This window comes from Triturus cristatus, chromosome 6 (genome assembly GCF_964204655.1).
Source record: "Triturus cristatus chromosome 6, aTriCri1.1, whole genome shotgun sequence".
NCBI classification, from domain to species: Eukaryota; Metazoa; Chordata; class Amphibia; order Caudata; family Salamandridae; genus Triturus; species Triturus cristatus.
In genome coordinates, this window is record NC_140589.1 from 700,830,904 (window position 1) to 700,848,373 (window position 17,470).

General features: G+C 44.0%; 1 protein-coding gene across 2 annotated transcripts in view; it reads left to right on the plus strand.

The window, feature by feature from the left end:
• Positions 1–17,470, plus strand: part of ASCC3 (activating signal cointegrator 1 complex subunit 3) — a 2,113,369-nt gene that overhangs the window by 1,813,743 nt on the left and 282,156 nt on the right. For both annotated transcript variants that reach the window (XM_085611187.1, XM_085611188.1), the window contains exon 34: positions 236–361. In XM_085611187.1, the coding sequence (XP_085467313.1) occupies positions 236–361 (126 nt within the window). The remainder of the gene's footprint in view (positions 1–235; positions 362–17,470) is intronic.

Consider the following 17,470-nt stretch of genomic DNA (forward strand, 5'->3'; position numbering starts at 1 on the left):
CTGTGATATGAAGGGTGGATTTCAAACGATCAAGTGTGATAGAAATAAGGAAAATGTGAACTGTGTGTCAGGTAATTCTAAGGTATGATACGTAGTGCTGTGAGAGTCCAGAAAAAGAGGTTCTGGCAAGTGTTGTATGCCTAAAAAATAAATAAATCCGGACTGCTGTGAAAATAGTACAATGTCTTGCAAAATCTTCTGTGGATGATTATTCCTTGTATGTTTTTTTTGTCAGCTTGCTGGAAGTGCTGGCAGATCACTTGAATGCAGAAATAGCTGGTGGAACTATCTCCTCAAAGCAAGATGCAATGGATTACATCACGTGGACCTACTTCTTCCGTCGCCTTGTCATGAATCCCAGGTGAGCCAGTAGGTTTACTCAAACATATGTAACAGAAATCTCCAATTTCTTGTATGTGGGAAATTGTGCTATCCTGCTTAGCATCATTGCATAACTTCTTGTACCAATAACATTGTAAAGATTGTACACAACCAAACCACTGCTTACTCGGCACCTACTTCTCATTTTGTTTCTAAACAGTGCCCACTGTGATCTGTTAATTGCTCTATTTTTAAGTATTTGTAGGGTTCATGGCTTAGCTTTTCAGAGCTATCACCACTTTAGTCATTGTTCGACACTGGAACTATCCAAAATGAAAACATGCTTTGCAACAATAACTCCTTTTTGTTTAACTTCATATTTCAAGCGATTGGTGAATGTCATTACAGCCCTGCTCCACACTATGCACTTTATTCCGTAGATATTTTTCTTCACTTGATTTACATAGTGGAATATAACTCATGAATTTAAAATGTTTACTTTTTTATTTCTCATTTTCTATTGTTTTGCTTTATTCTCCACTGTACGTCTGCATTTTTCCCTTCCAAAGGTTTGTTTTAATCTTTAATGTGGTGTTTTCCGCTGTGCCTACTTCCCCCTTTCTTTGTATTTTCCACTTTCGTGTTTGCTTGTAGGTATAACCACTATATCCAATTGGTGTGTAAGCTGCGACTTTGGCGTAGCTCTACAAGGTGTTCTTTTCCACCCACGGGTGACACAGGTGAACTTGGTTCAATGCACCAACAATGAATGTGAAAGACAGGTATTTGTAGCCCCGCAAAACACTATTTAATGTGTTATTTAAATTAAGATGTTGCTTTTGGGTTACAAACAATCCCCATGAAGGTGTCAGGGACACTGTGGTAACAGTAACAAACCGATTTTGTTATTCACAGTATCACATACTAAGAAGAATGAACACTTTTAGGTAAAAAAGTATTAATTACTACAGGAACAATCTGTTTTTCAGTACGCCTGAAACAACCACACAGAATATTATAAAAACAACAAGAAGACACATTATAAACAATGAGAATAAAATGAACATTTCTAACATGGTTAAAATGTAATCTAGAACCTAACACCTTATGGCCTACTTCTATACGCTACAACAAGAGAGCATGGCAGGCAGAGCAAGTTGTAATCTAGAGTGTTTTAGGGAGAAGAAACACACTGCATACCTTGTTAACAGCAAAGGCTTTCTTTGTCAGCAGAGGTGTAACAACAGTCTTCCCTGCGAAGGGCAAGCACACACTGCGGTCTTCCTCTGGTACTCCGCTTTATCAGTTTCAGGCAAGATGTAGCATCTGCAAAGTGTGCTGGCAGTATTTGAGTCTATCTCTGGCAGAATCTCAGTCGATAACCTGGGCGAAGGACCTTTCCTGACAAGTGGTCAAGTGGCTGTCCTTATATACTAAATCTTATTGGAAATTGGAATTCCTGACATAAATATATGAATGTCTGACATAGATAATGTGCATGAAGGTGTGTGTCCCATATGTTTCCTCATGAACTTACAAGGTAAAGGGAAGTCAATTCAGACCATACTATTTTGGCTAATTGTCTGAATTTGTACCTATTTAACCTTGATCTGATGAAGAGTAGACATTTGACCCAGATGATTGTCGCATCAAATGTTGTATGTTTGGTCATTAATTGAATGGCTCAATGCTTTCATAGTTCTAAGAAAGATAAGGTCAGGCGACATCTGCATTTAATGGCAGACATGACAGTGATTCTGCATAAACCGGAACATGGCAACTTCACTCTGTCTAAGATTAAGAAGACGGTGACCTCCATTATCCAAGATGGAGTTGGGCCTACATAAAATGGAGTCGAACATTAGGAGCTTTACGTCACAATTTTTTGGTCTGTGATTTGACAGCTAAGTCATCAGTACATAAAGACTAAGCTTTAGGTTTACTTATTTCCCACCTCTTTCAGCCATTAAGATGAGTCTTTCAGTCACATCTTGGCTCATATCTCACCTAATGCTATTGGCAGTTTTGCTGTATCCTTTTGCCTCCACTTGAGTGCTTGCATTGAACAGCATGACGAACTGCTTGAAGGCAAGGGAATGTTTAATGCACCCCATCTTTCAGATCTATTGAATGGGGAAAAAAACCTGGTCCTGGTAACATATAAGAAAAGCTGCCGGGATAAATCCAAGGTTTCTTGCCTCTGAGATTATGGTGGTACTCCTAGTTCTTCATGTCGCTGGATTATAGTTTTTCCATTCTCAGCACGTTAGAATCTCAGATGAGGTTTTTTTTATTTAAGAATTTTCTGGGTATCATATTATTCCATTTGAAGTGAAAGAATTTGACTAGTTATAGGTGCAGACTAAGGTAGATGTGGAAAGGGAATGGTGAGATGATTGATCCTTGAGTTATGCCTGCCCTGATTCTGACTGGTATAATGGTGAACAAAGGCAGGAAAAAAAGTTTGTGATTTGTTCATCATGTTTGAGGAGATCCAGCCTAGCATGTTTTTGTTCATTGTCAATTTCCTTTAGTGTACATAGAAGTCTTTCATTCTGCGCCACATCAAAGGCTGCAGTAGGTCAAGGAGCAAAAGCATTACTATCCATTATCATTTTTAATTTATCTCAGGTGGGATGAAAGCAGATTCAGTAGCCTTCCATGGACCAAAGCCGGTTTGTTGTTTGGAAAACTGTAAATCGTCTTCCAGGAAATTTGAGTTCTACAAGAAACCTGTCTTTATGATCAGATTTCTGAGTAATAAGCCATTTGAGATTGGTCTATAGTTGCTAGGGCCAGTTTATTACGGGTTATTTTTCTTGAGAAGGGGTCGTATATTAGACAACTTGAGTTCTACTGGAAGCATGTATTTGAAAAATGGTTGCTGGTTAAATTAATTGTTAGAATTGCAGTTGATAGTATTTTCTTGAACATTTGAGAGGGGTAAGGGTCTGATCCACCTTTTACTAACTTTTGGAATTCCGGAAGGGTCAAGTCCTGAAAGAAAGTAAGTGTAGTAATTTTATCTTTCGAGCGGTTCTTTTTATCCTGAAATTAATATTGCCAAAAGTTTTTATTTAATAGGAAACAATCAAATGTTTTTGCTTTGGTAATGAAGAAATCTTAAGACAGAAGAGATGACTCAAGATTGCAAAATCTGATTTTGTGAAGTTCCTTTACGTGAAGTACTCGGCTCAAGAAACCCTGTTTGAGTTGCAGGCTTTTTGGACTTTTGATGGCTGATTAAAAAATTCTGTTGTGTGTGTAGGTGTATTTTTTCTTAATTGCTTTTTGATTTGTACAATTTAGTGTTGAATAGTGCACTTTTTGTTCTTTATTTCATCATTCAGCCACAGTGTCTTCTACTTCCTTTTTTGATATGTTTAAGATTTCTTTGACATTCTGTTGAAATGTCTGATCTTCCACCCTTGCAGTTTTTCTACTGTGAATATCTGTTAAGCTAGCTGTAGGGTAGTTCTTAAGTTCTTCCATGTTGAGTTTGTCCCATTGTCTTTCGGTTATCGGATGCAATGAAGATGTGTTCATAGAGCTGGATGGGATATTTTAAGTGAAAGTATTGAACTGGTGGTCACTCAAAGGAATGCAGTCAGTATTTTTGATGTTTGACTCTGAGTTGCTGAAGACTATGTCAAGCCTATGAGTAGGTCCTATGGAAAGTTGGTGGGGATTGTGCGCTTCCAGGTTAGTTGTGATGCTACTTTATAGTGGCCCGTTTTCTTTATCAAATTAATGGTTTAGGTTGCCAAGAATGCACAAGTTAGGGTATATGATTGATATATCATCTAGAAAGATGTCTGTGAATCCTCTGTTACTTGGTGATGTTCTGTACAGTAGTAGAAATGCACAGCAGACTTTTGGCGTAGGATTTCATATTTTTAGTTGTGACTCACAGTTTGACAGCTGTTATGGTGGTTCGGCTAGATTTTTTGATTATCCTTCTCCAGTTAAGTCTTGTCAGCTATGTGTATGACTTTGGTATCCTGCTGGGATTGCCTCAGAGAGCACTGGTGTCATCTAATTTTCCAGCCATGTTTCAATAATGAAATACTGGTCTGATCTTTAGTCACTTATTCAGTTGTAGATAGTTTGTCTATTCCCAAACATTGATAGTGTATTGATCAGCATACCTTTTAAGTGGAGTTGATATTGTATGGGGGTAATGGGTTGGAGCTCTACGCAGGATCTGAATCAGACTTAGGTGTGGAATGAGGCAATGGAGGTGTTGGTAGATTGCGTGGTGTGTTTACGTAAGCGACATCTAAGATGAGGGTGCAGAGGTTGGTGTTGAGAAGCATTCAGTGTTGTCAGGGTAGTTAGTTTCCTTTTCCATATGACTTCCAGGAGAAAGGGTCTTTCCATAAAGTGCAGACTGTGTGTTAGTGGTGGTCATAGGGGGTTCAGGATCAGCTTGAGAGCTCTGAAAGTTGTGATTAATGTTAGTTGTGCATTTGATTATGTATATCATTTGAGTGCTCAAACAGGAGAGGTATTAGGCTGTTTCTTTGATGGTGTAGTTGATGATTGCTGTTGAACATAGAACCTATTGATCATAAAGGGGTAGATGTAGATAAAGTGATAGTAACAAAAGGTGGTGGAGCATTAGACATCAGTGAAATGGTGGTGATAATGGTAATTGTTGATGTGAAAGAGGCGGAAATATTGTTAGGGTTTACCTTTAAAAGTTGAACCTATAAGGGATTCCTTGTTTGTTGGGTGGGCAAGGTTTGGTGGTGTTTTTGGTTTCCTAGTTAGATGTTAGTTGATAGCTGTGTGGGAGTGAGATGAATGAAGAGGAGGCCAGTGATAGAGGGGATGTGTTTGGATGGCTGTGTGGGTATGAGATGAATGAAGAACTGGCCCATAGCTGGAGGGAGGCTGATGAGTGGTGGATGAGGAACAGAAGGTAGTATGTTTCTCTGTGACCGTCAGGCCATGAGGTGGTTCAGTGTAGGGTCTGTCGGAAGAGTTAGCTGAGAGAATAGGAAAGACTTGTAGACTGTGACCTTTGTTAGGTTAGGAGACTCCGTCTCAAGGAGAGCCAGATGGGTCACTGTCTTTTAAAAAAAAAAAAAAAAAAAAAAAAAATTATTTGCATTTTCAACCAAAACAAAGCAATAAGCATGTCACATTTGGTCACAGTCGTGCGATAACAATTACATATGATCCACATCTTAAGATACATCGCCTCTTCCCCCCCCCCCTCGATCCGGGCAAAACTGCAGTTTCCCAACCAGTATCCCCATCCTCAAAGTCTTTCCCATGTCCCTCATCTGCCTGAGAGACAGGTCCAATGGTCCCCTCATAGGAAGTACAGTCTGGCCCACAAGTTGTAATTGGCTAGTCGACTCCCAGCCCTCCATCCATTCCATAATGGTTCCTCCATTTTCCCCATACCTTATGGAACTTCCGCTGGCACCCTCTCGCCCTGTATGTAACTCTTTCTGACGCCATGTACAGGTCCATCCCCCTCTTCCATTCCCCCAGCTGGGGAGACAGCATCGCCCCCCAGGCGCGGGCCACATCTCGTTTAGCTACCACCAGTGCCAATTGTGTGAAAATAAGTTGAGGGCGGCCCAAATTGACATCCCGAGTATACCCAATATTACAAATTTGGGGTCTAGGGGTAATGTTTCGCCCAGTACTTTACTCAGTCCTCCCAGGACATGTACCCAGTATGTGTGGATGACGGGGCAGTCCCAGATAGTATGGTAAAAGTCCCCCTGTTGCTGTCTACATCTCAGGCAATGGGGTTCACTGGCTCGGCCCATACGATGAAGTCGGGCCCTATCGTAATACACTCTGTGTAATATCTTATATTGGATGACTCTAAGGCGAGATTTAATTGCCACTTCTCTGTGGTGCATCAGGGTCGCCTCCCAATCCACTGTTTCAAAGGCGCCCAGGTTCTGTTCCCACGTGTCCCTCAACTTCCCTAGTCCATCGGGCATATTATTGTTCAGGGTCCTGTATGTTAGGGAGACTGCCTTATGAGATATCTGCTCCTGCAGTAGGCGTCCCTCCAGCAGGGCGTAGTCCGGCAGGGGAGAGGAGAGTGAGTCCTCGGCTGCCCAGGCATGCCTCAGCTGCGCATATTTAAAATTTTGGGTAGCGTGTAGACCAAATTCCGTTGCTAGTGCCTTAAAAGTTTTGAGTTCTCCCCTAGCCACTACATTGCCTACATTGGAAATGCCAATGGCATCCCATCCCACAAAGCCCCTCAGTTTGTGTAATTCCTTCAACCAGGTGCAGTGTCAGAGCGTTGTCTGTTTCGTTGGTTTGTGAGCCCTTACCCAGATGGGTCATTGTCGATAATGGCTGAGGTGAAGGATATTGGTGTGAGGGATGGAGAAGGGTGTTTTGAGTAATTGGAGTAACAATTCCAGTTGGGAGTGTAAAGTAAGTTGAGAGGGATTGGAATAGTTAGTGGTGGTAGGTGGGTGTAAGTTGTGAAGGAAACAGTGTTCTGATGGGTCATGACAATTTGTGAGAAAGAAGGAAGCTTGTATTTCATTTTGAAGGATGGAGAGTAGAGTGTGAATTGGGAGCATGGGAGTCAAAGAGTGTATTGCAACATGGTTAGTTGTTGTGGGTAGAGGGGGCTGTGTACCTTATGGAAGGATACGTGGCCGATGCAGCACTGCAAGGAAGTCCTCAAATATCGCTGGCAGGGTAGCCAAATCAGTAAAGGAAGGGTCGGAAGTGCTCTGGAAAAAGATCCCTAGTATGATGGCGCTGACTGGGTGTGGCAGGGATGTGATTGAGGGTCCCAAAAGGCAAGTAACTTTCTTGCCCTCTGGTCTGTGCTCATAACCTCTGCACGAGTTGCCCTCAGCAGAGCACCCTTTGAAGCCAGTAGGGAAATACTGCTCCCCTACCGTTTTAGTACAGCTAGCCTGCGAAAATTAAAAAATAAACTTGTAACAGGCGTTCCTATTGGGCTACCCTTCCCCCCTCTGAACCCGCTTCTAATAGTGGCAGTCCCAGGTTGGGCTGCGCTTTGTCCAGGAACACACTGCTACAGTAGAGGTGTTTAAGGTATATAACCAGCAGCAGTGTTTGAGCAGTTGAGTAAGATTTTGGTTGAACTTAATGTGGTAAATACAGGATTGTTTAAGGCGGATGTGAGATGTGTAATTATGGTGAGTGTGAAGGGAGATGAGGTTGAAAATCTGGGAGTCTTACCTCTTGTTTAACTGCTGATAGCTACTCAAAGGTAAATAATATAGGATTGGCTAGATGTGTGAAGTATTTTAGCGAATCGGGCAGTTTGCAACAGCAAAAATGCTTTTTCTGATGTACAAAGCCCAAATTGCTATTCAGTAACTTGTTACTGAAATGTAATTTGGATTTTGCGATTCAGTATTTGGAATGGGCGTGTTGAGGGCGTCACACCCTAATACTGAATTGCAGTTTTATGTACAAATGTTTTGCAACTGAAATGCAGTCACAAAACATTTGCAATTTGCCGCCAAATGAAAGTTGGTGTTGACCTATTCGCACATGGTAAGGGGTCCTGAAGGGACCCGTTCCTCTTTGAGAATGGTTTGAATGAATATTTATAGGAGCAGGCAGTGGTCTAAGGGACCACTGCTTGCTCTTAAAACAGGAAACTTAAACTTTTTTTTTTTAAATGCCTCCCGTTTTCTTTTAAGGATAAAGATTGCTTTATTTAAAAGCAATCACAGACATGTTGGTCTGCTGACCCCAGCAGGCCACTATCCCTGTGATGTCAACTAATTGCAGTGGGTTGGAAATTGCAACCTAACTAATTAATATGCATGAGGTAGGTCTTTTTGGGACTCACTCCGAATCGCTAAATGAAACACAATGAATTTCATATATAAGGAATAGCGATTTTCTCATTGCGAAAAATCCCAATTAGGTAATCATTGTAACTATTATCGTACATCTAGCCCTATATCTTTTATTTAGGGCAGAAGCACCTACCGCACAGAGGGGAATAACGCAGTATATGGACGTGTTTTACCCTATGTGTTGTTTATCGGTATGCTATCGTTTTGATTTTGCTTCTCTGAGTTATTTTGGTTAGAGATGAAGTACACTTGTAAAAAAACAACAGTTAGCTCTTGTGTCAAATTACTAGCGCTGGGTTTCTGAAAACCCACAAGAAAGTGTGTTTTAGCGAAGTCATCTACTTGAAAACGGTTTGAAAGAAATGAAGCATTTTGTGCTAAACCCGCCCTCCTTTCTGTAAAACATATTTAGTTCAGTCTCTGCCTTCTGTCATTTGCTGTCATGCCGGTGTCCATTGTGCTAACAATAGGTCTGAAAGCCTGTAAGCACCGAGGCCCCCACGTGCTTTCATTGACAGGGAGAGCGTGTTAGGAAGTGTGAAAATCCTCAGCCCATTGTCTGTGACATAGATTCCTAATTCTGTGCTGAGAGCACGGCTTTGAGCCTCTGATTTGGTGGGAGGAGCCCTTGGCTTTTGGTATTGACGGCAGGAATGTGGGCCAGACGCTTGGCTACCTCCACAATAGTTTGCATCACAATCGCCTCGCAGAGCAGATTCTCAGCTGTGATTGCTTGTTAGCTTTGTCATTAAAGTATTACTTCTGTTTCTCTAACAGCGACAAGAGTTTACTCACAGATTCGCATTACCCTCCTGGGTGAAAGTATCCTTTACTAATTACTGCAAGAGGATTGATTTGCTGCCCTGTGGTGCGCCAGGACTTATTTTAGCGCCCACAAATGATGCCCTCCTAGAGAATATCCTAGCGCGTGCAAGTGATGCCCGCTAGTGGTTTTAAAAAAAATATTTTTATTTAATAAAATAGATTTGAACATTTTGAAGTGCAACTAGTTAAGTTGGTCACTATTGCCAGCCATGATAATGGTGATTAATATTTATTATTGATTTTTATTTTGTTTCGGTTCTTGAATAAAATAACATTTAAATGCTTAGACTGCTGTCAAGATGGCTCCACGTTAAGTGCTGACATCTGTTGTGGGCTCCTGGTCTGAGTTCGAATCCTTGAAGGGCAAACTGAAACCTTCATCACTGTGAAGTAGATGAATTGGGCACTATTAGGGAGGATGGTGGTACCAGCAGCAATTACAAAAGGTTTATAATTAAAAGAACGCTGTAAATAACACAAGCTTTTTCGTAATGCCACAGCGTTTCTCAGTTAGTCCTTTGCTCTGGGTTAACACACCCGCAAACAAAATGCAAGCAAATTTGTAACAGTGCCCTTGTGCATCATAAAATCCATCCAGTGAGAAAAGGTAATATCTAAAAACAAATTATTCCCCTGTCCCTGGGTTTGATGAAACCTCACCTTACTCTGGTAGAGTATTCTGGCTAATAGGAGTTACAGCATATATCAGACTTTATTGACCCCATGATTATGGCCTTAGTGTTTATAAAAAAAAAGGTTTTCAGTTTAACTCACTCTTAAGTCTTCATTTTGTTCACAAATGTATTCAAGTGCTAACCTGCATCTTGCGTCATTCATTAATGTCGCTCAACATAAACATTTGTGCAAATCAATAATGCTCTTGGTAAATAAAACTGAAAATACTAATACATTATTGAACCACATTTAATAAAACATGATCTTTCTTTGCGTGGGTTTTCATACTTGAGTATAATTTATCATACTTATCGTTTTTCTCAATTCCATTGTTTCGTATCTTTATTTCATTTTCTAGCTATATATTCTGAATACAGAGATTTTCCTGAATCTGCCATCCGGCACTCTAAAGCAGTGCTTCCCAAGCTTTTTAGAACCACCTCCATTTTTTAGTGCGACAAACTTTCGCGACTCAATTAGCTTTAATGGACATGAGGTGGGCGATTTTAATAACTGTAATAAAACTGCTGTGGTAATGCACTGTCCTTTATATAAGCACATTTTCCATTGAAATGGTCACTAACTTTGCACAGATGTGCAGTTTTATAGATAAAACCATGTTGTACTCGAATGATAATGTGTGGACTTTGGGTTTCACTGAGCATTTTTAATTATTGCATCACCCAGTAAAGTGTATTGGTTTGTTCTGATCCTACTACAATCTTTGTTTCCATCACACTTAAGAATTACAAAAAAGTGCTTCATTTTGCTCTCCTAACTGCTGAATGTGTACAGTTAATTTACAAGTATTTCAAATTTGTTGTGAGTTAGGAAAATTTAAGTCGCCCAGCTCTCCTTTTACACTTCATTTACCCGAGCAAGATTGTCACATAATTCACTTTATTTTTGGTTCTCTTACTGCAAAGTGAGCAGAGTTCGTAAACACCAGTCTCTGTGTTAAAAAACATAAGCAGCAGCATAGCCTGACATTTGACTTCTGCCTTTGCAGCACAAGAAATGTGACATGATAAATACAGAATTTAAAGGCATCTTTATTTATTTATTGCATGGACTTTGAAGACCCACCAGAAATCTGGGTCGCGACCCACTGTTTGGGAAGCACTGCTCTGAAGGATTCTAAGTGATTTACTGACCTCAGACTTCAAAGTGTCTTGTTTTAATGTGTATGTCCTTTATGTTCCTCAAGTTTCTTTTCGATTTTAAGTGTTTCAGGAGTCCCAGGCAGTGACTGAAGAGAAAAAGGATTTCACACTTTAATGTCCCTGTGGATATATGTATGATCATGCTTATAAATATCCAAATAGACATTGCACAGTGACATTTCACTTTTAAAATGTTGAGTATTAAAAACCAATCTCTGTGGATGCAAACACTAAATGTTTTAAAAGTGGTCGCTTTGATTACGTTGCCAGTGTAATACGTACTTATCAGAACCCCTTTCTGAGTTCCACGGGGGAAGCAGGAACTACTGGCCCAACCGTAGGAATTGAGGCCTTCCCCTCCTGATGTCCCGGGGCTGGACTTACTATGGATTCTGATCAACTGGGCCAAGTACCTCGTAAGCACTTGACTCTCAAGAATAGTGTGGTCCGAGTACTCCAAGGCTCTCTTGGGGACAGGTGGATACAGAGGAGTGAACACAGTCTCGCAACTCAAAATGCGTGAAGCAGTAAATCATTGTCCAGCAAAATATTCACTTTTATGAAACAAGAGAAGTTTTTTATTTCTATCCCTATTAACACAAAGGAAAAATGACATTTGCAAACAACTACACACTCCTCTGTGATACAAGAGAAGTTTTTTTATGTATACCCCTTTTAACACAAAAGGAAAAATATGACATTCACAATCAACTAACCCACTCCTGTGAGGTCAGCGCTCTAGTGCTTCTTTAGGTGGTCCCTCTGGTCTCACTTGCTCCTAGCAATAGTAGTTATTTCCTTTCCACTGCAGGAAACATCCAGAGTAAGCCCCACTAGTAATCTTGAGTCTCAAGAGTCCATTCTGACTCTATTTTAAAGTCAACAGTGTTCCAGTTCTACAGCGCAGTCAGTCTTACCCGCACCTGCAGGCTTGGAGAATCTGGAGTTCTTGAGTGCCCTCCGTCCCTGGGCGCTTGGAACGTTAGCAGCTGAATCAGGGGAGTTTGCTGGATGCGGCCCAGGCAGGCTGCACTCAGCAGGTGAGGATTTCCTCACACACGGTCATGGCGCCGAAGCAACCAGAGGTTATTTGCAGGTCCTCCTTTCAGGTTAAGTGTCTAATCCATCCCATGGTGTGGGAAGGGAGTTGATGCGATGATCCGAAAGTTGGTCTCTCGCGTGGGTGACGGTTCTGGTGCATCTGGTCGAACATCTTATTGCTCATGGTGACCCCTCTGACATACAGGGTCACCATATCTTTCGTGTACACAGGCTCCAGCCTGCTCGTCACAACAATGTCTTTCTCCTAAGAAAGAGGTTTAATATTCACCCTTGCAGGGAATGTCCATGATCATAACATTAAATACTTTGTGCTGAAACACCCGGGTTACTCCCACCAACTGACTGTATCACTCAAAATCTGGACCTAAAAGCACTGCCCCTACTCCTGAAACTCAGCACCCTACCTCCTTGCCTTACCGTAACAACCCTAAAACACTGCATTCTTCCCCCAAAATACTGCTCCTTACCCTACCACCCATCTTGAAAAACACTGCCCCTTGACCTGCCTCCCTATCTCCAGTACGCTGTCCCCTTCCCCTAAAACTACATTTTGAAGTAGCAGAAGAAAGCACGGATTCTGAAAAGTGTGCATCTCAGTATAGGATTTCAACTACAAAACGGACTGCAGTTGGTATCTAATCGCAGCTTTGCGACAAGTTAAACTGGGTATGATAACAGTTTTTGATGCATCATACTGCAATTTGCCTTACACATTCATAGGACTCATACCCCCCAGGATGGCTCCTGACCCTGCCCCCATCCAAACCCACGAATCAATGCTTAACGACCAGCTGTGGGTTAAAAGGCCATGTTCATTACAAATCATCACACAAACATGACAATATATAATTCATATAATTTGATACGATATGTATTTATCAAATTCAATAGTTAATCACCATTTATATTTAAGTTGCCCCTAGCTTCATGCTCCATCCGTAAGTCGGGCAGAACTCAATTAACTTACACGAAGAACGTTGTCTATTGCTCCAGCACTAAGGGGCCTTCTGGCTCGCGTCCCCCCAACCAACTGAGAACCACGCAAGGCGCAACCCACCTGCGTCCTTGAGGGGTGAGCCCCTGTCATCTGGTCTAGATCCGCCACCTGAGGGGCCCACCCCTCCACCACCAGGCTGCTCATCGGGGCTCGTAGGGAATAACCAGGGGCAGATGCCCCATGCCCTATTTTTAAACTGGCGCCCTTGCCCCCAGCCGGTGTCCCATTCTCTCTGGGGTGAGCTTACCGTCTCTCCTCCTCAGTGCTGGCCTAAAGATTATGCAGGAGGACTCCCCTTAACAATGTAAAGGCAATTTATGTGGCCTCTTTACCGCCACTCTCTAATCCACATCCAACACCTCCCCAATCTCCATCTTTAGGGACGGGTGGGTGGGAGATTAACGGAGCCCCCTGCATTCCGAAGCCGGCGCAGAAAGAAAGAGAGGGCGAGGACAAGGGCAAGTTGCCCTAAATAGGCCTTCGCCCCCCCTCCCCCTCGGGGTGCAGGCTCCGGCCGGAAGTGACGTCACGACGCTGACCCAGAAGTAGTTCCTGCTGCCGTCCCGTTTACTTCATTGCTGAGGACCACTAAGGCGGGCGTGCCCGGGTGCCGAGTCCTAAGTGCGCGCTTCATTATATTTCGCGCTTGTCATAGAACTCGTACCCCCCAGGATGGTTCCCGGCCCTGCCCCCATCCAAACCCACGAATCAATGCTTAACGACCAGCTGTGGGTTAAAAGGCCATGTTTATTACAAATCATCACACAAACATGACAATATATAATTCATACAATTTGATACGATATGTATTTATCAAATTCAATCGTTAATCACCATTTATATTTAAGTTGCCCCTAGCTTCATGCTCCATCCGTAAGTCGGGCAGAACTCAATTTACTTACACGAAGAACGTTGTCTATTGCTCCAGCACTAAGGGGCCTTCTGGCTCGCGTCCCCCCAACCAACTGAGAACCACGCAAGGCGCAACCTACCTGCGTCCTTGAGGGGTGAGCCCCTGTCATCTGGTCTAGGTCCGCCACCTGAGGGGCCCACCCCTCCACCACCAGGCTGCTCATCGGGGCTCGTAGGGAATAACCAGGGGCGGATGCCCCATGCCCTATTTTTAAACTGGCGCCCTTGCCCCCAGCCGGTGTCCCATTCTCTCTGGGGTGAGCTTACCGTCTCTCCACCTCAGTGCTGGCCTAAAGAGTATGCAGGAGGACTTGCCTTAACAATGTAAAGGCAATTTATGTGGCCTCTTTACCGCCACAAGGGGGACCAGGGCAGACCGCCCTTCGCCCTCCCCACCCCACAGCAACCTCGGACTCCTAAGTTCCCATCAACCTCAGGCCTAGAGCATGTCTGATTCAAATGACCTGATTCGTCTTGTTACCTCTGCAATGCAAGATAACCCATTCAGGGGACAGGAGTCCCACACGACGCCTTGCGCCCGTTGCCACTGTGTGTGCTCCGAGGATCACCCATGTCGGAAAAGATATCTATCTGAACAGAATCAATGGGAATAGAACCTGTACCTTTGAGAGTAAGCATCTCAGACCTTAACCATTAGGCCACAGTTACTCTCTTCAACCACCCTACCTAAGCCCTGGCCAGTGCATTATCTATCCTGCTGCGCATGTCGTGGGTCCAAGTCTGTCTATCGTGATCCGTCCACCACGGGAAATAACCCCGTAAGCGATATGTACCAACCCTGCACGAGTTTGTCATGATACTCGTTGGCCATGTATAACCCTTTGCACATCCACCCTCCGCTACAGAACAGATCTTAACCTGCTCAGGTTATAAACTACCGTCAGGAGGGGGCCTGTCTACCCTAGCTAACCCAGTGTCCGGGCATCACCGGCCTCCCACCGCCCTGAGCCGCGATGCCCGTACCAGTCATCTCCCTCTGGGGGAGCCCCCACCGGAGCCCACCCCCATGCCCGTGTTGCGAGAAATCAGGTAAGGATGTCAGATGACTGCTCGTGAAGAAGGGGACCCCTCACCCGCCACTTGCTAACACCTTATTCCTCAGGAAGGAATTACCCTAAGTTTTGCCATGAAAACGACCACCACCTGTTGCGTCCTCGTGCAAGATACAGGCTTACTTCGTGAACTCCATCAATGCCAACTGCCTCTGACCTAACTTTCTAAGCAGGCTTCATCCTCTTCCCAGATGAGTCACCTGGCAGGTACCTGAGCGACACAGCGAAATAGGGATGCCCTCTAATTGCAGGTGTGCTGAAAGGCCCCTCTTTTTCCAAAAACTTGTACAGCGCAACCTCGACCCCAAGGAATATGCGCGCAGCACATGAGCCCCAGCTGTGTTATAGATGAACACCATCAATGTGTTATACCTGGTTTACATTAAGGGGCAGGTTTACTGCCCCATGCACCGTTTTGCATCACTTTTAACACGGGAAATCGATCACTTAAACAGAATGATTTCTGCCTGGCAAAGGGCAGTTTCCCTGAGACAAGAATCCCTAACGGGCCTCTGTCGGTAGTACGCTAACCACACAGCATCCGCCCATGTGCCTTATTGGTTGCCCTAGACACTCCAACCGTATAACGAACGTGCCGCCTGAAAGTCTCTCTAGTGCGGTGTTACCCTAAAGGGAAGATTTCTAGCCTGAAGTCAGCTGAATGATGCGCCCCAACCACCACCCCCTGACGAGGTGCGAATAATCTTCAAACCAGTTACCTGATGCCTACCTGGACAGTGATGCAGAACACCACGCCCCAGCGTATCCTAGAGAGGTACGTGACCCACCCGTATTCCGAAGGTGATCTTAGGTGAACCCTGTACCTGACCAAGCCACCTAGTAGCACTAGTATTTGCCAGCCAGATCCCAGCTGTACACTGCCCACAATGGGACACATGGTGGGCGCAGTGTTACGGGGGACCGACCCAAAAACGTAACACAGGACCGCTCACTCCTGCCCCACGAACCCACCTGCGTAAGGTACACACAAAGCCACCCCTCGCACATGAACATGGACCCCGCGAAGGAGCCAAAAGGTACTGTGAAATAGTAAGTACCTTCACTTTTTTATTTGCATTCACCGTGGCCCCCCCAAGGGCGGGGTCAACATATAATTTACTTAATGGCAGCCCACACGTGTGTGTAACCATGTGCGCGTCAACCAATTCCTATATGTCTATTTTCAGTCAGGGTGCGGTTTCTGTAAGGACGCGGGATAGCACCATACCTCACACTCAGATGTTCTGATTACCACACAATGATAACAATCCCACTGCTGCAGCAACCATGAAACGCCAGTGTGTCATATTTGTGTTGTTATATCAGGGGGGGGCAAGCTGAGATCACGCTAGTCGCCTCCAGGCCCCTCTTCCTACATCCTAAACATTGACAGAGCAGGAGCCCGCAAGCCTCGCACTTGTGTGACAAGCCAGAGAGCAGGGTGTGCATCCGCCGCTGCATTCACGAGCTGCGAGTGAGAAACGGGACCAATGTCACGGGGAGACGAGAGGCGGCCCGGGCGGTGTTTGAAACCACGCGTGTGTTTGTCTTTCATTTATATCTATTACCACCTCACAGCCACCTGGGAAACCCGATACTGCAGCGCACCTAAACACTGATCAGTGCAAATGCTGCATTATTGAAAACGGGCTTGGGCTTCGTTGCATATTTTCCTGAACTCGTGAGTGGTTTCTCAAACACACACAGTACGCATGTCAAATATCAAAGCAACCAAGCGTTGATCAAAGGACAAAGTGTAACCGGAGATTACTAACCAAGAGGCCCGGGTGCGCCATGGCACCGTGCATTCTGTTTTGTATCTCTCTGTTTTCTAAATTGGTAGAACCCTTTTAATCGTTGGTCTACCTGTATTGGGGACAAGGCCAGCCTGTACGTGATAAATACCCCTCGGTAACACCGAAAACGTTTGTAGGCCCCAGGATCCCCCAAAAGAAAAACTTCCCCGCTGAAGACTCAGTGATTTTAGAAGGAAGTCTATGCCGTCTATTTTTATAGCTTTCAGAGGCGGGTTAACCAGTTACCCCTGCTGATTTCTTCAATAGTAGATTTGATTAGTACAATAAATTTGGAGGTGTTTGTCTGTACTGCCCATCCTCTTTGGAACCACCTCGCATCCAAAATCTGTAAACCAGCCGACATGAACGAGATCCCTGGCCCCCATTCTAAACCAAAGAGTGCCCGCCATTTTTCCCCAGAAGACCTCAAAGTGCCTATACAAAGTACATTTTTGCCCATTTCTTAGGCACGCTAGTCACAGCGATTAACTGAGCTTTAGAGAACCAGATGTAAAACACACCCAGTGCCTGAGGCTACTCCCAGAGAAGAGCGCCTTTTCAGCCTCTGCCCCCAAAATGTCCCGGTAACTTTACACCGTGGTAGCCAATAGATTATCACTGCCGCATTCACTCGCGTGAAGAATCCCGTTACGCCAGACCACTGACTGAATTCCTTCTACACATCGTTTGTCCCGCCGTTGTTACGAGATCTTTTTCTCCACAAAACCATGCGCCCCACACAATGAGTTCAAACCAACAATATCAACTCGGTCCCAGATATCAGTGAAATTATGCTGCCATCCCGCAAGTG